Genomic DNA, 13,192 nt, shown 5'->3' on the forward strand with positions numbered 1-13,192 from the left:
CGTCCATCATTAAACAGGGGTGGAGGCCTCCGGGTTCAACTGTCCCCCTCTTACAATGCTATGATTGCTAGTATCACTCAGCCCTCTGTGAGTAGTAAACAGCCATCAGTGTGCTAATGACCCATTGTTAGGCTGATGGTCCTTCTTGAGCATGTGATCAGCTGGTTTTGGTTGTCAGCAGCAAAACTGGTTGATCCACTCGGAGAAGGTGCTATTTAAGAGACTGAGCTGAAAACAGCTCCTCAGACTGAGGAAGTCTCTCGGATGAGAGACGAAACGTTTCTACATTTTTTTGTTTATTTGCTTTGTTTTTGTTTTTTTTGAATGTCCAGAGGACCAGATTTAACTTTTTTAGATCCTTAAGATTCCTTACAGTGGAGGGGAAGGGGCGTGATTAGCATTTAGTCAGCTGTTACTGGCACCACTGGTGCCAATAACATTAACAACATATCATTCAGATCAAATGACAGAATAAGATAAGATGGCTCACACAAGTATCATTATATAATGAAGTATCACACACACATACAGGTTTCCCCTGACAAAAGCATAAAGAAAATTCAGAATACACAACCTAGAGATTTGGACAGTAACTGTGGCTCAGGATGGTGTCAGGTAATTTTAGCTTCATGTATAAAAGTAGCCTAACACTACAGTAAAGTTGGAGTTTACGCTGGGCAATTCTGGCATTGTTTCATCCATAAATTGACGTTAACACATGATGTAAACATTATTCAGCTTACAGGAATGGCATTGTAGTAATTTATAAAAAAAAAAACTATAAGGTTAGTCTCATTAAAACACAATTAGTTCATCTGCATGAGAGACCAGTTAATTAACCAAGTAACTAACAAATTAAATCACAATTCTCTCAGGAATTACATGAATAACATTTCATGGGGTCTGACCATTTGAAAAAACAAGTAATTTGATTGGTTAGTTGGTTCTCTCCACATATTGGACAACCACTGAACCAGTATTTTTGAACCAACATCTATAGTCCAAATTATGATCAAATGTTTAATTTGTTTGTTTTTAAAGTATTCTTAAGAAACTAGGAGAAAATCATAGATTGGGAACTTGTTGAAAATTGTCAAAGAATATCTTTTACAAAATCAAAACAAATTTTATTTGGGTGTTAAGATACCAGTTGCAGCTCATGGCCTAGAATAGCTATTTTAATATTTTCAGTCAGAAAGTTTTCACTCTTGTGTGGACTCTCATGTGTCTGTTTAAACTCGACTTCTGACTAAATCTTTGTTCACAAAGTTCACAAGGAAATGGCTTGCCTCCTATGTGGACTCTCATGTGTGAGTTTAAAGATGTCTTACGACTAAATCTTTGTCCACAAATTTCACAAGGAAATGGCTTGTCTCCTGTGTGGACTCTCATGTGTGAGTTTAAAGATGTCTTATGACCAAATCTTTGTCCACAAAGGTTACAAGGAAAAGGCTTGTCTCCTGTGTGGACTCTCATGTGTGAGTTTAAACTTGACTTCTGATTAAATCTTCGCCCACAAAGTTCACAAGGAAACGGCTTGTCTCCTGTGTGGACTCTCATGTGTGAGTTTAAATGTGTCTTCTGACTAAATCTTTGTCCACAAAGTTCACAAGGAAACGGCTTGTCTCCTGTGTGGACTCTCATGTGTGTGTTGAAACTTGACTTCTGACGAAATCTTTGTCCACAAAGTTCACAAGGAAACGGCTTGTCTTCTGTGTGGACTCTAATGTGTTTGTTTAAACTCGCCTTCAAACTAAATCTTTGTCCACAAAGTTCACAAGGAAACGGCTTGTCTCCTGTGTGGACTCTCATGTGTGAGTTTAAACTTGCCTTCAAACTAAATCTATGTCCACAAAGTTCACAAGGAAACGGCTTGTCTCCTGTGTGGACTCTCATGTGTGAGTTTAAACTTGCCTTCAAACTAAATCTTTGTCCACAAACTTCACAAGGAAATGGCTTGTCTCTTGTGTGGACTCTCATGTGTCTGTTTAAACTTATCTTATGACTAAATCTTTGTCCACAAAGTTCACAAGGAAACGGCTTGTCTCCTGTGTGGACTCTCATGTGTGAGTTTAAAGTTTTCTTCTGACTAAACCTTTGTCCACAAATTTCACAAGGAAACGGCTTGTCTCCTGTGTGGACTCTCATGTGTGTGTTTAAAGTTTTCTTCTGACTAAATCTTTGTCCACAAACTTCACAAGGAAACGGCTTGTCTCCTGTGTGGACTCTCATGTGTGAGTTTAAACTTGACTTCTGACTAAATCTTTGACCACAAAGTTCACAAGGAAACGGCTTGTCTGCTGTGTGGACTCTCATGTGTGAGTTTAAATGTGTCTTCTGACTAAATCTTTGTCCACAAAGTTTACAAGGAAATGGCTTGTCTCCTGTGTGGACTCTCATGTGTAAATTTAAACTGTCCTTCCGACTAAATCTTTGTCCACAAAGTTCACAAGGAAATGGCTTGTCTTCTGTGTGGACTCTCATGTGTCTGTTTAAACTTTTCTTATGACTAAATCTTTGTCCACAAAGTTCACAAGGAAACGGCTTGTCTCCTGTGTGGACTCTCATGTGTAAGATTAAATGTGATTTGAAAGTAAATTTTTTACCACAGTCATCACATCTTATTGATTTTGGCCTTGCCTGGACTTTCCTGCGTGACTCTACATTTTTCTTCTCTCCAACACATGTCTTTTTAAGCAGACATCTTGAAGACTTCACTCCTGAATGACTTGTCATGTGTCTTTGAAGAGTCCGGTTACTGACACACTGCTTATCACACTCAGAGCAGCTCAAAGATTTGTTGACAGTTTTTACCTCTGATTCAGGAGCCCTGCTCTCCTTCCAGTCTTTCATACTGTCTTCACGTTCTGATTCAGAGTCTGATGAATTCTTTAGCAGAGAGTCAGGATTGATCATTTCACCATCCTCTTCATTGTCCTCATTAACATCAGTCTTTGAAGAGCTGGAACTGTCTTTGTGAGTCTTTAAATCTGGGTTCCTGCCTGGTAAGTTTTTTTTATCCTCTTCACTCCTTAAAGGAACTGTAGTGACCAAAAACCTGATATCGGTCTCCTCCATATTGAGTTGATCTCCCACCAGACTGGTCTAAGGGACTTTTCTTCCACTCTATGATAAGTGGCTCTGGGTCCTGCTGGTCCACATCAAGCCTTCAGACTTGAGGAGCTTCTTCTTTTAATCAGCTCTAAACAGAAGCAGGGACCACTGAAACACATGAACATTAAGGACAATGTTACTTCAAAACACACACACACACACACACACACACACACACACACACACACACACACACACACACACACACACACACACACACACACACACACACACATACACACACACACACACACACACACACACAGGTTTGTTTTGCTATCTTTGTGGGGCCTTTGCATTGACTTCCATTCATTTTTCATTCATTTCTATAGCCTAACCATGACCTTTATCCATAACCTAACCATTACCAGTACATACCTAACCCTAAACCTAACACATCCTCAATTCACACCTTAGTCCTAAACCTAGCCCCTAACCCACCAACGGGACTTCTTCTTATGGGGCCCGGGCTTTGGGCCCCATAAGGAGCAGTTGGTCCTCACAATGTAGTATAAGTTGGAAAAATGGGCCTCACAAAGTAGCATAAAGGACACACACACACACACACACACACACAAACAAACACAATTTTACCCTCACAATCACCATCTTCTGTCTGCATATACATCAATACCAACATATTACTACAAAAGAACAATTTTAAAGGCAGAAAAAAAATCTAATTTTAAGTTATTCTGCTTTGAACAAAGGACCACCTGTGATAAATTAATTTTTTTAATATCACCCTTTTTAATTTAACCAAGTTACTCAACAGCTATATCTCCCTTCCAGTGTCAACCTTTAGTTTTATCAGAGAATAAACTTGCTCATTATTAAGGTTGTTGTTATAAATGACAATTTATGAATTTTCTTGTTGCTAAAAAATACTAACATTAAAAACCACAATTGGTAATAATACAGGTAAACAGCCTGCTATTGAGAAGGCAGCATTTATATTTCTTATTTGATCATTAAATGCATTTCATTTTTCATACAATGTTGTTCCAAATAACAATTTAGCTCATCCAAATCCCCCAAACCATGTTTTTAATGCTTTAATACAGTGTAGGACTTAAATTAGCAGATATTTATGATGAATTAAAAACACCTAAAACTGACTCCTTCACAGAGATAACAGTTGGAGGATTTTGGACAAACAAAAAAATCACAAGTTAAATAGACACACCTTTGTTCAAATATACATATTTTAGTGTTAATATTGTTTATTTCCAAAAACTAAAGTAACAGAAACAGCAAATTATACAGTGACAGGCTGTGTGCACTCCCGCAGGTCACCATTATAAGTCATCAGATGTGTCTCTCATTGCCTGCTCATCTCTCTGCTCCTCTCTTCTCCCCAGCTCTACCTGTCTGCTCCTCTCCAGCTAATATAGCATCACGTATGGGGGCTATGCCTCGTCCTCCTCTCCCTCAGGTGGTGGAAGAGTCAGTGAACATCCTTCTGTGGGTTCAGCTTCTCTGACAGATGTTTTTAAAAATCTGCCAGCTTTGATATGGTCTCCAGTTCTTTTTCCTTTTTTTAAAATTTATAAATTTTTATTGACATTTATAAATATATTTAACAAATAAATCCACTTCAGTTATTAGTAGAGTATCAATTTAAATGCTTTTTTAAACAAGAAAAAAAATAAAAAATAAAAAATAAAAAAAAAAAACACAAAGGGAGTGAAAGTGTGTTTTGTTACAGTCAATATATCATTCAGAAATTACTAGGTCTGGTCTAGGTGATTTTATATAAACCATCCATTTCTTCCAGCGTAAAATAAATCGGTCCTTTTCATCATTTACTTCTACAGTTATTCTCTCCATCCTGTATATGTCCATTGTCCATTATCTTACAAAAAGATCTGAAGCTCTCGACCTTGACCTCTCTAAGTGGCTTTAAGAATCTGTTGGACTCCTGGCAATGACCAATGCAGACATGTTCCTGTTTTTAGATTTCTACATTTGCCTTATAATCTAGCTGTTTTTGTTACTTTTTTGCCATCTTATTCGTTTGAAAAAAAAACAACAACATCTGTATACTTTTTTATAAATGTCTATTGTCGCTGTTGTCCATTGTTGTTATCTTTCTTTGTTGAAATCAGGTCTCTCTTGTAAATGAGTCCTCGAGGCTCAATGGGATTTACCTGTCTAAATAAAGGGTGAAAAATTGTGATGTCCATCCATATGTTCAATGTTGGGCTCTCCAGTGAAAGCCAATTTTTCGTGAGGGCTTTTTTTCACGCCACTAATAAAATATTAAAAAGATATTTATCTATCTTTGACCATCCTTCAGGCATGAGTCCAAAAAACAAAACTTTACTTTCTACAGGCAGTTAGACGTCCAATAATATCTTGTATTGCTTTATGTATCTTTTTCCAATAAGTTCTAATTACTCGACAGTCCCAAAAAATATGGTACTGATTTGCAATTTTATTTCCACAGTTTCTCCAGCAAGCTGGAGAGTTACCTTTATAGTGGGATTTCTGGTAGTGTAGGGTTTCTGGGGTCTTGTCATACATGTTGTGTTTTTCCTCATGTTTGCCTGTCACCCCTCAGCATTTCTCCTCCTGTGTTCCAGCACCGTCACACCTGTGTCTGATCTTTATGTAGCCCTGCTGAAATTTATCATAACTGGGAAAACTTTTATTTGACCACTTTCTGAACAGATAGGGCTTAGGTAGAATTTTTCTGACAGTTATGTTTGATTTGAGCTGTTCCTGGCTGTGTAGTAATCTGTCCAGTAGGTGTTTTTATTTTATTTTGCTAAGATAGTTTTTGTAGAAGGGTAAAAATGTGCTCCATATGAGAAGAAATCAAAATTGATTATTTTTTCCCTCATTGGTTAGATGTTTAAATGGTCTACAATTTTTAAATGCTGATTGGTTGAGGGGAGGGGGGAGCAGCGTGAGGAGGGCAGAAGAGGAGAGAAAAGGAGGAGAGAATGAGACGCGGAAGAGAAAAAAAAGCGAACACAGACAGGCGATAAAAAAAAAGACTAAAACTTGTCCAAAGTTTTAGTGGGAGTTTGGGTGATTGAGGTGACTTTGTATAGCTGCGATACGGAACGCAGCTGAACTTCACCAAGCTGAGGTATGCTCACAACAGCAGCTGTAGTGAGATTGCTGTGCAGCGACATAAGACCAGTGTGGGAGTGAGACGCCGGCAAACCAGATGAGTGTCTCAGGTGACTGGGGACGCCTGCAACGATTGGCGATGAGGGAGACTGGAATGTTGTGCTGACCGTCTGTGTTGAGGTTGCCGGAGCCGTGCCACATAATGTCAGGAGGTGACGCACACGGACACAGGAAATACTTCGGGGTCGAATACTTGCATCTTTTCATGACTCATTGGAATTAACGGGTTACACTGTAATTGGCCCCACTGCTCCCGAGCGTCTTCCAGGCCTGCAACGTGAGGGATTACTCTACATATACTTGATAATTTTTGAACAGAAAAACAGCGCTGAATTTTATTTGGGGGTTTGCATTGAATAGCACCAGCTGGATCCACAAGTTAATGAGTTCTTACAAGAGCACTGTAAAAATCTGATGGTTTAAATTGAAGAAAAATTGAGAAGTGTACAAGTATGATTTATTTAAAGGGCAGAATGTGCTTGTAAAATTAAATTTGTGTTTAAATTATATGCTTTTGTCTAAAGAAACAAAGCTTAACTGATCTATCACTAGGGTTGGGCATCGTTTGAATTTGAGCGATTCCGGTTCCGATTCTTCGTTTCGATTCCGGTTCCTATAAATTCTCGATTCCGATTCTTTTTAAAGGCGGAGTTAAAAAAGACATGTCAATTCAATTCAATCAGTTTATTTATACTGTACAGCGCCAAGTCACAACAGAAGTCATCTCAGGGCACTGAACAGAAACAATCAAGTACAAAAATAATAACCTATAACTCTGTATACCTGGATTATTGAGCATGGACTTTGTTGTTTTCAACCAGTTTGACACAACTGGCAACAAGGAAGAGGGCCGGCAATGGAGGAGGGGGGCGTGACAAATAGACCATCTTAGCACTAACATAACTGGTTTGTTCCACTTTGGAGTAAGCTGTTGGGGGAAGAATCAGTTTTGTGTCGTGTGTTTCCTTGACTGATGAAGCCTTCCGGATCAAAGGCAAAACGTTTCAGCACAAAAAAAGAAACTGTCCAGATGACCTGACTGAGAAATGTTGGATAAAAATAATAAGTTAACAGAAACTTTCATATAAAAAAAACAAGTTAACACTATTTAACTGAGAAGACTGCTTTGAATATAACTCCATCATGTTATAAATGAGCTAGTTAGCCAGAGTTCTTTCTGGATTAAATAATTTGAACTTCTATTTGAATGTTAACTCTATGAACTTTTTACTTTTTGTTAAATTTAATATGAATTTCTCACAGAACTATTTTAAACCAGTATATAAATATCAAACTTATGAACTTCAATATGTTACGAAATTTTATTTTCACAGGGTACACTTTCACAAGAGAGCTTTATGTTTGAAAACCTCAAGGAAACACATTTCCACATGTCCAGCGTGTGATGCTGCAGCCATGTTACTGAGCTCCCACTGATGGGCTAATCTGCTGCAGAATGTCAAACAAAATTATTATTATTATTATAAAAAAGAACAACTTGTACAACCCAGTCCAGATTAGCAGCAGGTACAGTATAAAATCAGAAACTGTTATTGTTGAGGAAAATGATCATATCTGCTTTTCAGGCAGTATGTGTGAGTGTTCTGGACAGACAGTGTCTCCTGCAGTGGAGAACACATGTTTTCTGGGTGTGGAAGAAGTTTGAACACATAAATATGAGAAAGCAAGATTTGACAGAAAAGTGTTGTGTTGGTTCCACCACGAGCAGCAGGGTCCTCAGACATAACAGCTGATGGAATGTTCTGAAGGGCAGCACGGTGGCGCAACTGGTAGAGCTGCTGCCTCTCAGCGAACAGGTCCCTGGTTCAAACCCCGGTCCAGGGTCCTTCTGGGTGGAGTTTGCATGTTCTCTCTGTGCATGCGTGGGTTTTCTCCGGGTACTCCGGTTTCCTCCCACAGACCAAAAACATGCATGTTAGGCTGATTGGTAATTCTAAATTGTCCCTAGGTGTGAGTGAGAGTGCATGGTTGTTTGTCTCTATGTGGCCCTGTGATGGACTTGCGACCTGTCCAGGGTGTACCCCGCCCCTCGCACAGTGATTGCTGGACATGGGCACCAGCGACCCCCGTGACCCAAAATGGAATAAACGGGTAAAGATAATGGATGGATGGATGGATGGAATGTTCTGGTACATCTGTAGCCCTCTCTCCACTTATTTCTTCATGGACATGGAGCTGTGACATTACATTGTACCTCTTCCTCAGCAAAAAGCTCCTCCAGTGGAGACTTTTTGGACAGATTACAGGGAGGTGGTTCCTAAACAAACAACAAGCAGGTTCATCAGTATTATCACTAAAAAGGGATTATTAAAGGCATGATCATTATTAAGATTGAGAATCTATATAATTTCAGCTATCATACACTTACACTCTCCTCCTCATCCTCCACTCCCTCATTCTCAGGCCTTTCCTCAGACTGCATGGTGACCCCATCATCTCCAAAGTCTTCCTCTGCTGACCATAAAGAACATTACTAGTATTTAGATTTCAGATTTTAATAGCAGAAAACACCAGTTGTGAATGACATTTCACCTGCTCAATCATCTTTCTGTGGATCTGGTCCCAGACACTTCATCCATCTTCTGTTTAAAGCACGGAGCAGCTCTCCTCCACCTTATAACAAGATGGGATTAACTTATTTGACAAGTTGTCCATGGTAAGTGGTGTGTACTTGGGTTGATGGTTTTCACCATGTCCCTGCAAACATATAAACAAACATGTAATGTCACTGTTACTGTAACGTTAACTTAGGATGGACAATTAATTAGCTTAGCTCTATTGCTATTGCCTAACTAACCTAAATGTTGGTGATTCCACATCTGAAAAGGGATGCAAACTTTTCACAATATATGATGTAAACGTTCTATGGCACTCGTCATTCAGTTGCACTGATGTATTTCCCTTGGAGAAGTCCTTGCTGAACGAAGGAGCACATCAAGGAGCCAGGCTAACATTATTAGCCATTTCATGTCATTTGTCTAAGAAAAATAATACGAGCTAACGTTAGCATGGTGTTTGCATTTGAATTGACTACAGCTTTAAGTCAAGTATAACTTGTTAGCTGCCTTAATGTTGGTATGAGACTTAGTTTATAGTTTTATTTACCTGATGGGGCCGGAGAAGGAGGCAGTGAAAACAGTCTGGCGGAGCGCTTCAAAGACGGGCCACTCTGTTACTTCTGAGGGTCGGACCCGGTCCGGAAGAGGCTGCAAAAATAGTCCGGCGGGGCGTGTCAAACACGGGCTAATATTTTACTTCTACACCCTCCTTTGCACGATATAAAATTATTGCAAGTGCTGCACTGAGCTGACTGGTCATTTTATTAAAGTTAAGCCATGCTTTCGACCATGGCTGCTCACTCTCCATGTATGGGAACACTTCCGGTGGATTCTTCTTCGTTGGTTTATGGCGGGTTTCGTCTTCTTCGTTGGTGTTCGGTGGGTGGCTTCTACTTCCGGTTGGTGGACTAGGCATCGAAAGTAGGAATCAAAAATAAATATTTCGAACGATTCCAGGAAAACCGGACAGCTAGTTCCAGTTCCAAACGATTCTCGATCCTCGATGCCCAACCCTATCTATCACTAATTTTATTTTATTTTTGTGTTGAATTTAGCATATAGTTTTTTTTCCCCGTCTTAATAAATTAGAGTGATAAGATACATTGTTTGATTAAGCCTTTCATTTCACCTCGTTAGCGTCTGTATATATTCAGCCGCTTGGTGTCGTCAGTATTTCTGGATTGTTCTTGTCCAAGGCTTTGTGATCTGTTCTCCCTTTCATGTCATCTCTTAAAATAAGTTAGCTGCCCTGACAATATTTTGTTTTGTTTATTCATATTAAACATTTACTTATTTTATCGGAGCCTCGTGGTGAAATGTTGCTTTTTTGTAGTGTCCTTGATCCTCTCTTCCGCCTCTTCTACTTGCTTATTTGTCATGTTGATATCTTCTCTGATTCCTTTCAGTTGTATAACATTGTCTTTTCTGAATTCTCTCAATTCTTTTAATATGAGTTCCAGACTTACGCCACAAGCTTGTTGGGCATCACCTGTTAGCGCGTCATAGTCTTCCATGACGTTACTAGCAGGTACGGTCTCCAATCCGTCTCCTTCGTACAGCTTCGAAAACACAGATCTCTTAAAACCCTTTCCTCTTGGCATCTTCAAGCCCTGTTCTTAATTGTTTAGAGAGAATTATTGCAAATTCGAGTCATTTTGGGCTATATTTAACTTAAATGTTGGGAATGCATTTCACTACGCTGTCATCCTCTCGCTCGCCAGCTCGGAAATAATTAAATTTCTCTCCAGTTCTTTTTTAAACATGTTCTGACATATATATTCTTTTATTTTGAGCAACACTCTTGAACTTCTTACACGGCATGTGGACAGCTGCCAGTCAATCATTGAGGGATACGCCTCCATTCTAGCAACACACATTCTGATTGGTCAGCTCAGCCAGTGAGCCCACATGGGTCACTTTTAATTAGGATCAGGGCCACAAACATGCATCTGAAATGATTAACAGAAAACCTGACAGGTTACCAAACAATGTATTTCAGCTCATCACGTGACCTCAAAACAATAGACCCACCAATGCTGTAGGCCCCTGGACTTCAGCCCAGGTCAGCCCATGCATTAAAGCAGCCCAAGAAACAGTGACATTCAACAACGCACAGAACCACTGCTGGATCTGAATCAAAGTTTTGCCAAGATCCAAGGCCAGGCACCACCCTACTTCTGACTGGTTAGTAGGCATCTAGTGTGGTTGGGCGTGTAAGCTGCGACTCTGTTAGATCCAGAGAAATGTCTTAAATATCTTGGTGAACTTGATTTATTTTTTTCTGCAAGTACACCAGAGATCAAAGTTCATGATCAATAATCCAGGAAGAAACTCCAACAAAGTTCAGTCAGGTCATATGGAAGGTTTATTTTTTTGTCACGACGACCACGACGACCACGACGACCACGACGACCACCACGACGACGACGACGACGACAACAACAACAACAACAACAACAACAACAACAACAACAACAACAACAACAACAACAACAACAACAACAACAACAACAACAACAACAAGCTTGGCTGACCCAAATCAGGCTGCCTGCTTCGGATTGAAAAAGAAGAAGACATCGCTGAAACCACGGAGCTCAAATGTTTACAGAGAAGTTGCTAAACTTCATCATAATTAATGACCAACCACAATCAGTTGTAGAAAACGAAGGATTTCACAGCTTGATACTTGCAGTCAAGATATAGTTTACTCTTCAGAAGATATTTATCAGTACAACAGTAGACAATCATAAAAAACATGATTTGAAAATTATATTAAAAACAAAAACAGCTACATTATAAAGTGATGTAAAATACTAAAAACAGGAACATGTCTGTTGGTTTATGCCATGAACTTAGCAAATGTTTGAAGCCATTTAACATTTAATTTAATTCATTTATTTATTCATTTAAATGAAACAAATTAAAAAAAAATCATCACAAAGAAAACATTGAATGAAAAGAGTGCAGAAAGAAGAAAAAATTCTTATATCTGCCCCTTATAAAATATAAAACAACCACTTAAATTAATCACTTTAATATCCACTTTAAAGCTAGGAATAAAAAGAAACATGTTTTGTGTTAGCAAAATTTAATTCTAACTTTAAAACTTATCCAACATTAATACAACTTACCTCAAGTTGCCTTTTTGGACATGCATGCATATATTTGTACAAATTGTACTTGAGAGGAGATTATTACAGCCTCATAGAAAATCTATGATGATCATGATATCGGAACTGGATCGGTATCGGCCGATACTCAGATCTAGGTATCGGGATCGGCTCGGAATTTAAAAAAGTGGATCGGTGCATCCCTACTTTAAAACAGTTGGTGGTAGATCCGTGGACAAAATCCTCCTGAGTGAAATGCCGGCTACATACAAGTGCTCCACTATATGCAGAAGTCGGGACCATCATCTTTTCTGGTCGCTTGGATCCACTGCCTCCTTTGGTCTGGGTATGTCGTGAAAAGCATGGTAGGACAGATATGGTTGTATGGCCCCACAAGAACAACCAGGAACTGAACAAAAGAAATCGCGCAGAGACTGAGCCATTTTCATCACTGTCTAATGCTAACGCTATAGCCACCGGAAGTTGTATAAGACCACATCCGCTTTAAAACCCGGAAGCGTGAAAAAGGTCTATAGAGATTTGGAACATATGTCATTGTGTTGGGGGTGTTTCCATCTCGACCGCCATGTTTACAGCACTCAGAAAAAAATAACCAAAAAATAAACTCCGGTGTTTGTCTGTGGTGTCACCCTGTATCCTCCTTCATAACGCTGAAAAGCAGCTCAAAACAAAGTGGACTATATTGTGACAAACCTCCCAGATGATTAAAAACGGTACATGGAAAAAATAGGTAAAATTGGAAATGTCGCCCCTTTGAAAAAATAAAAAAGGAGCAGAGACCCTGAGTAATATTTACTTCCACTGACATTCCCAGCAGACCTGGTGTGTGTCACCGCAAATCATTTAAAGAATTACAAGTTACTGGAAGTGCTTGTCCAATCTATGAAGGGCTGGGTGGATGATTTGGACATTTTTAAAACCCCAGATTGACAATATGTTGTGGTTTGAACAAAAGGTACGTTGTTCTTGGCTCCTTAATTTTACATAAATTATTAATGTGCATTATTTTAGAACCAATCAACCTTCTGTATGTTGTATTAAAAAATTGTGAACACTTGATTTTTAAAGTATGTTTTTAACTGATTTACAAAGCTCCAAGTTGAAATGGTTAATTACCTTATTTTTAATGACTTGAGCTCATCTAATAACATGTAGACTTCAAATCTTGATTAGATTACTTTATTATACAGTATATATATATATATATATATATATATATATATATAA

General features: G+C 38.9%; 1 protein-coding gene across 1 annotated transcript in view; it reads right to left on the minus strand.

The window, feature by feature from the left end:
* Positions 1-1,158: 1,158 nt before the first annotated feature.
* LOC119430825 (gastrula zinc finger protein XlCGF26.1-like) overlaps positions 1,159-13,192 on the minus strand; it is a 22,674-nt gene continuing 10,640 nt past the window's right edge. The window contains exon 3 of the mRNA XM_037698310.1: positions 1,159-2,442. Coding sequence (XP_037554238.1) covers positions 1,192-2,442 — 1,251 coding nt within the window. The 3' untranslated portion in view covers positions 1,159-1,191. The remainder of the gene's footprint in view (positions 2,443-13,192) is intronic.

This window comes from Nematolebias whitei, chromosome 1, assembly GCF_014905685.2.
Source record: "Nematolebias whitei isolate Nwh7 chromosome 1, NemWhi1, whole genome shotgun sequence".
Taxonomy (NCBI): domain Eukaryota; kingdom Metazoa; phylum Chordata; class Actinopteri; order Cyprinodontiformes; family Rivulidae; genus Nematolebias; species Nematolebias whitei.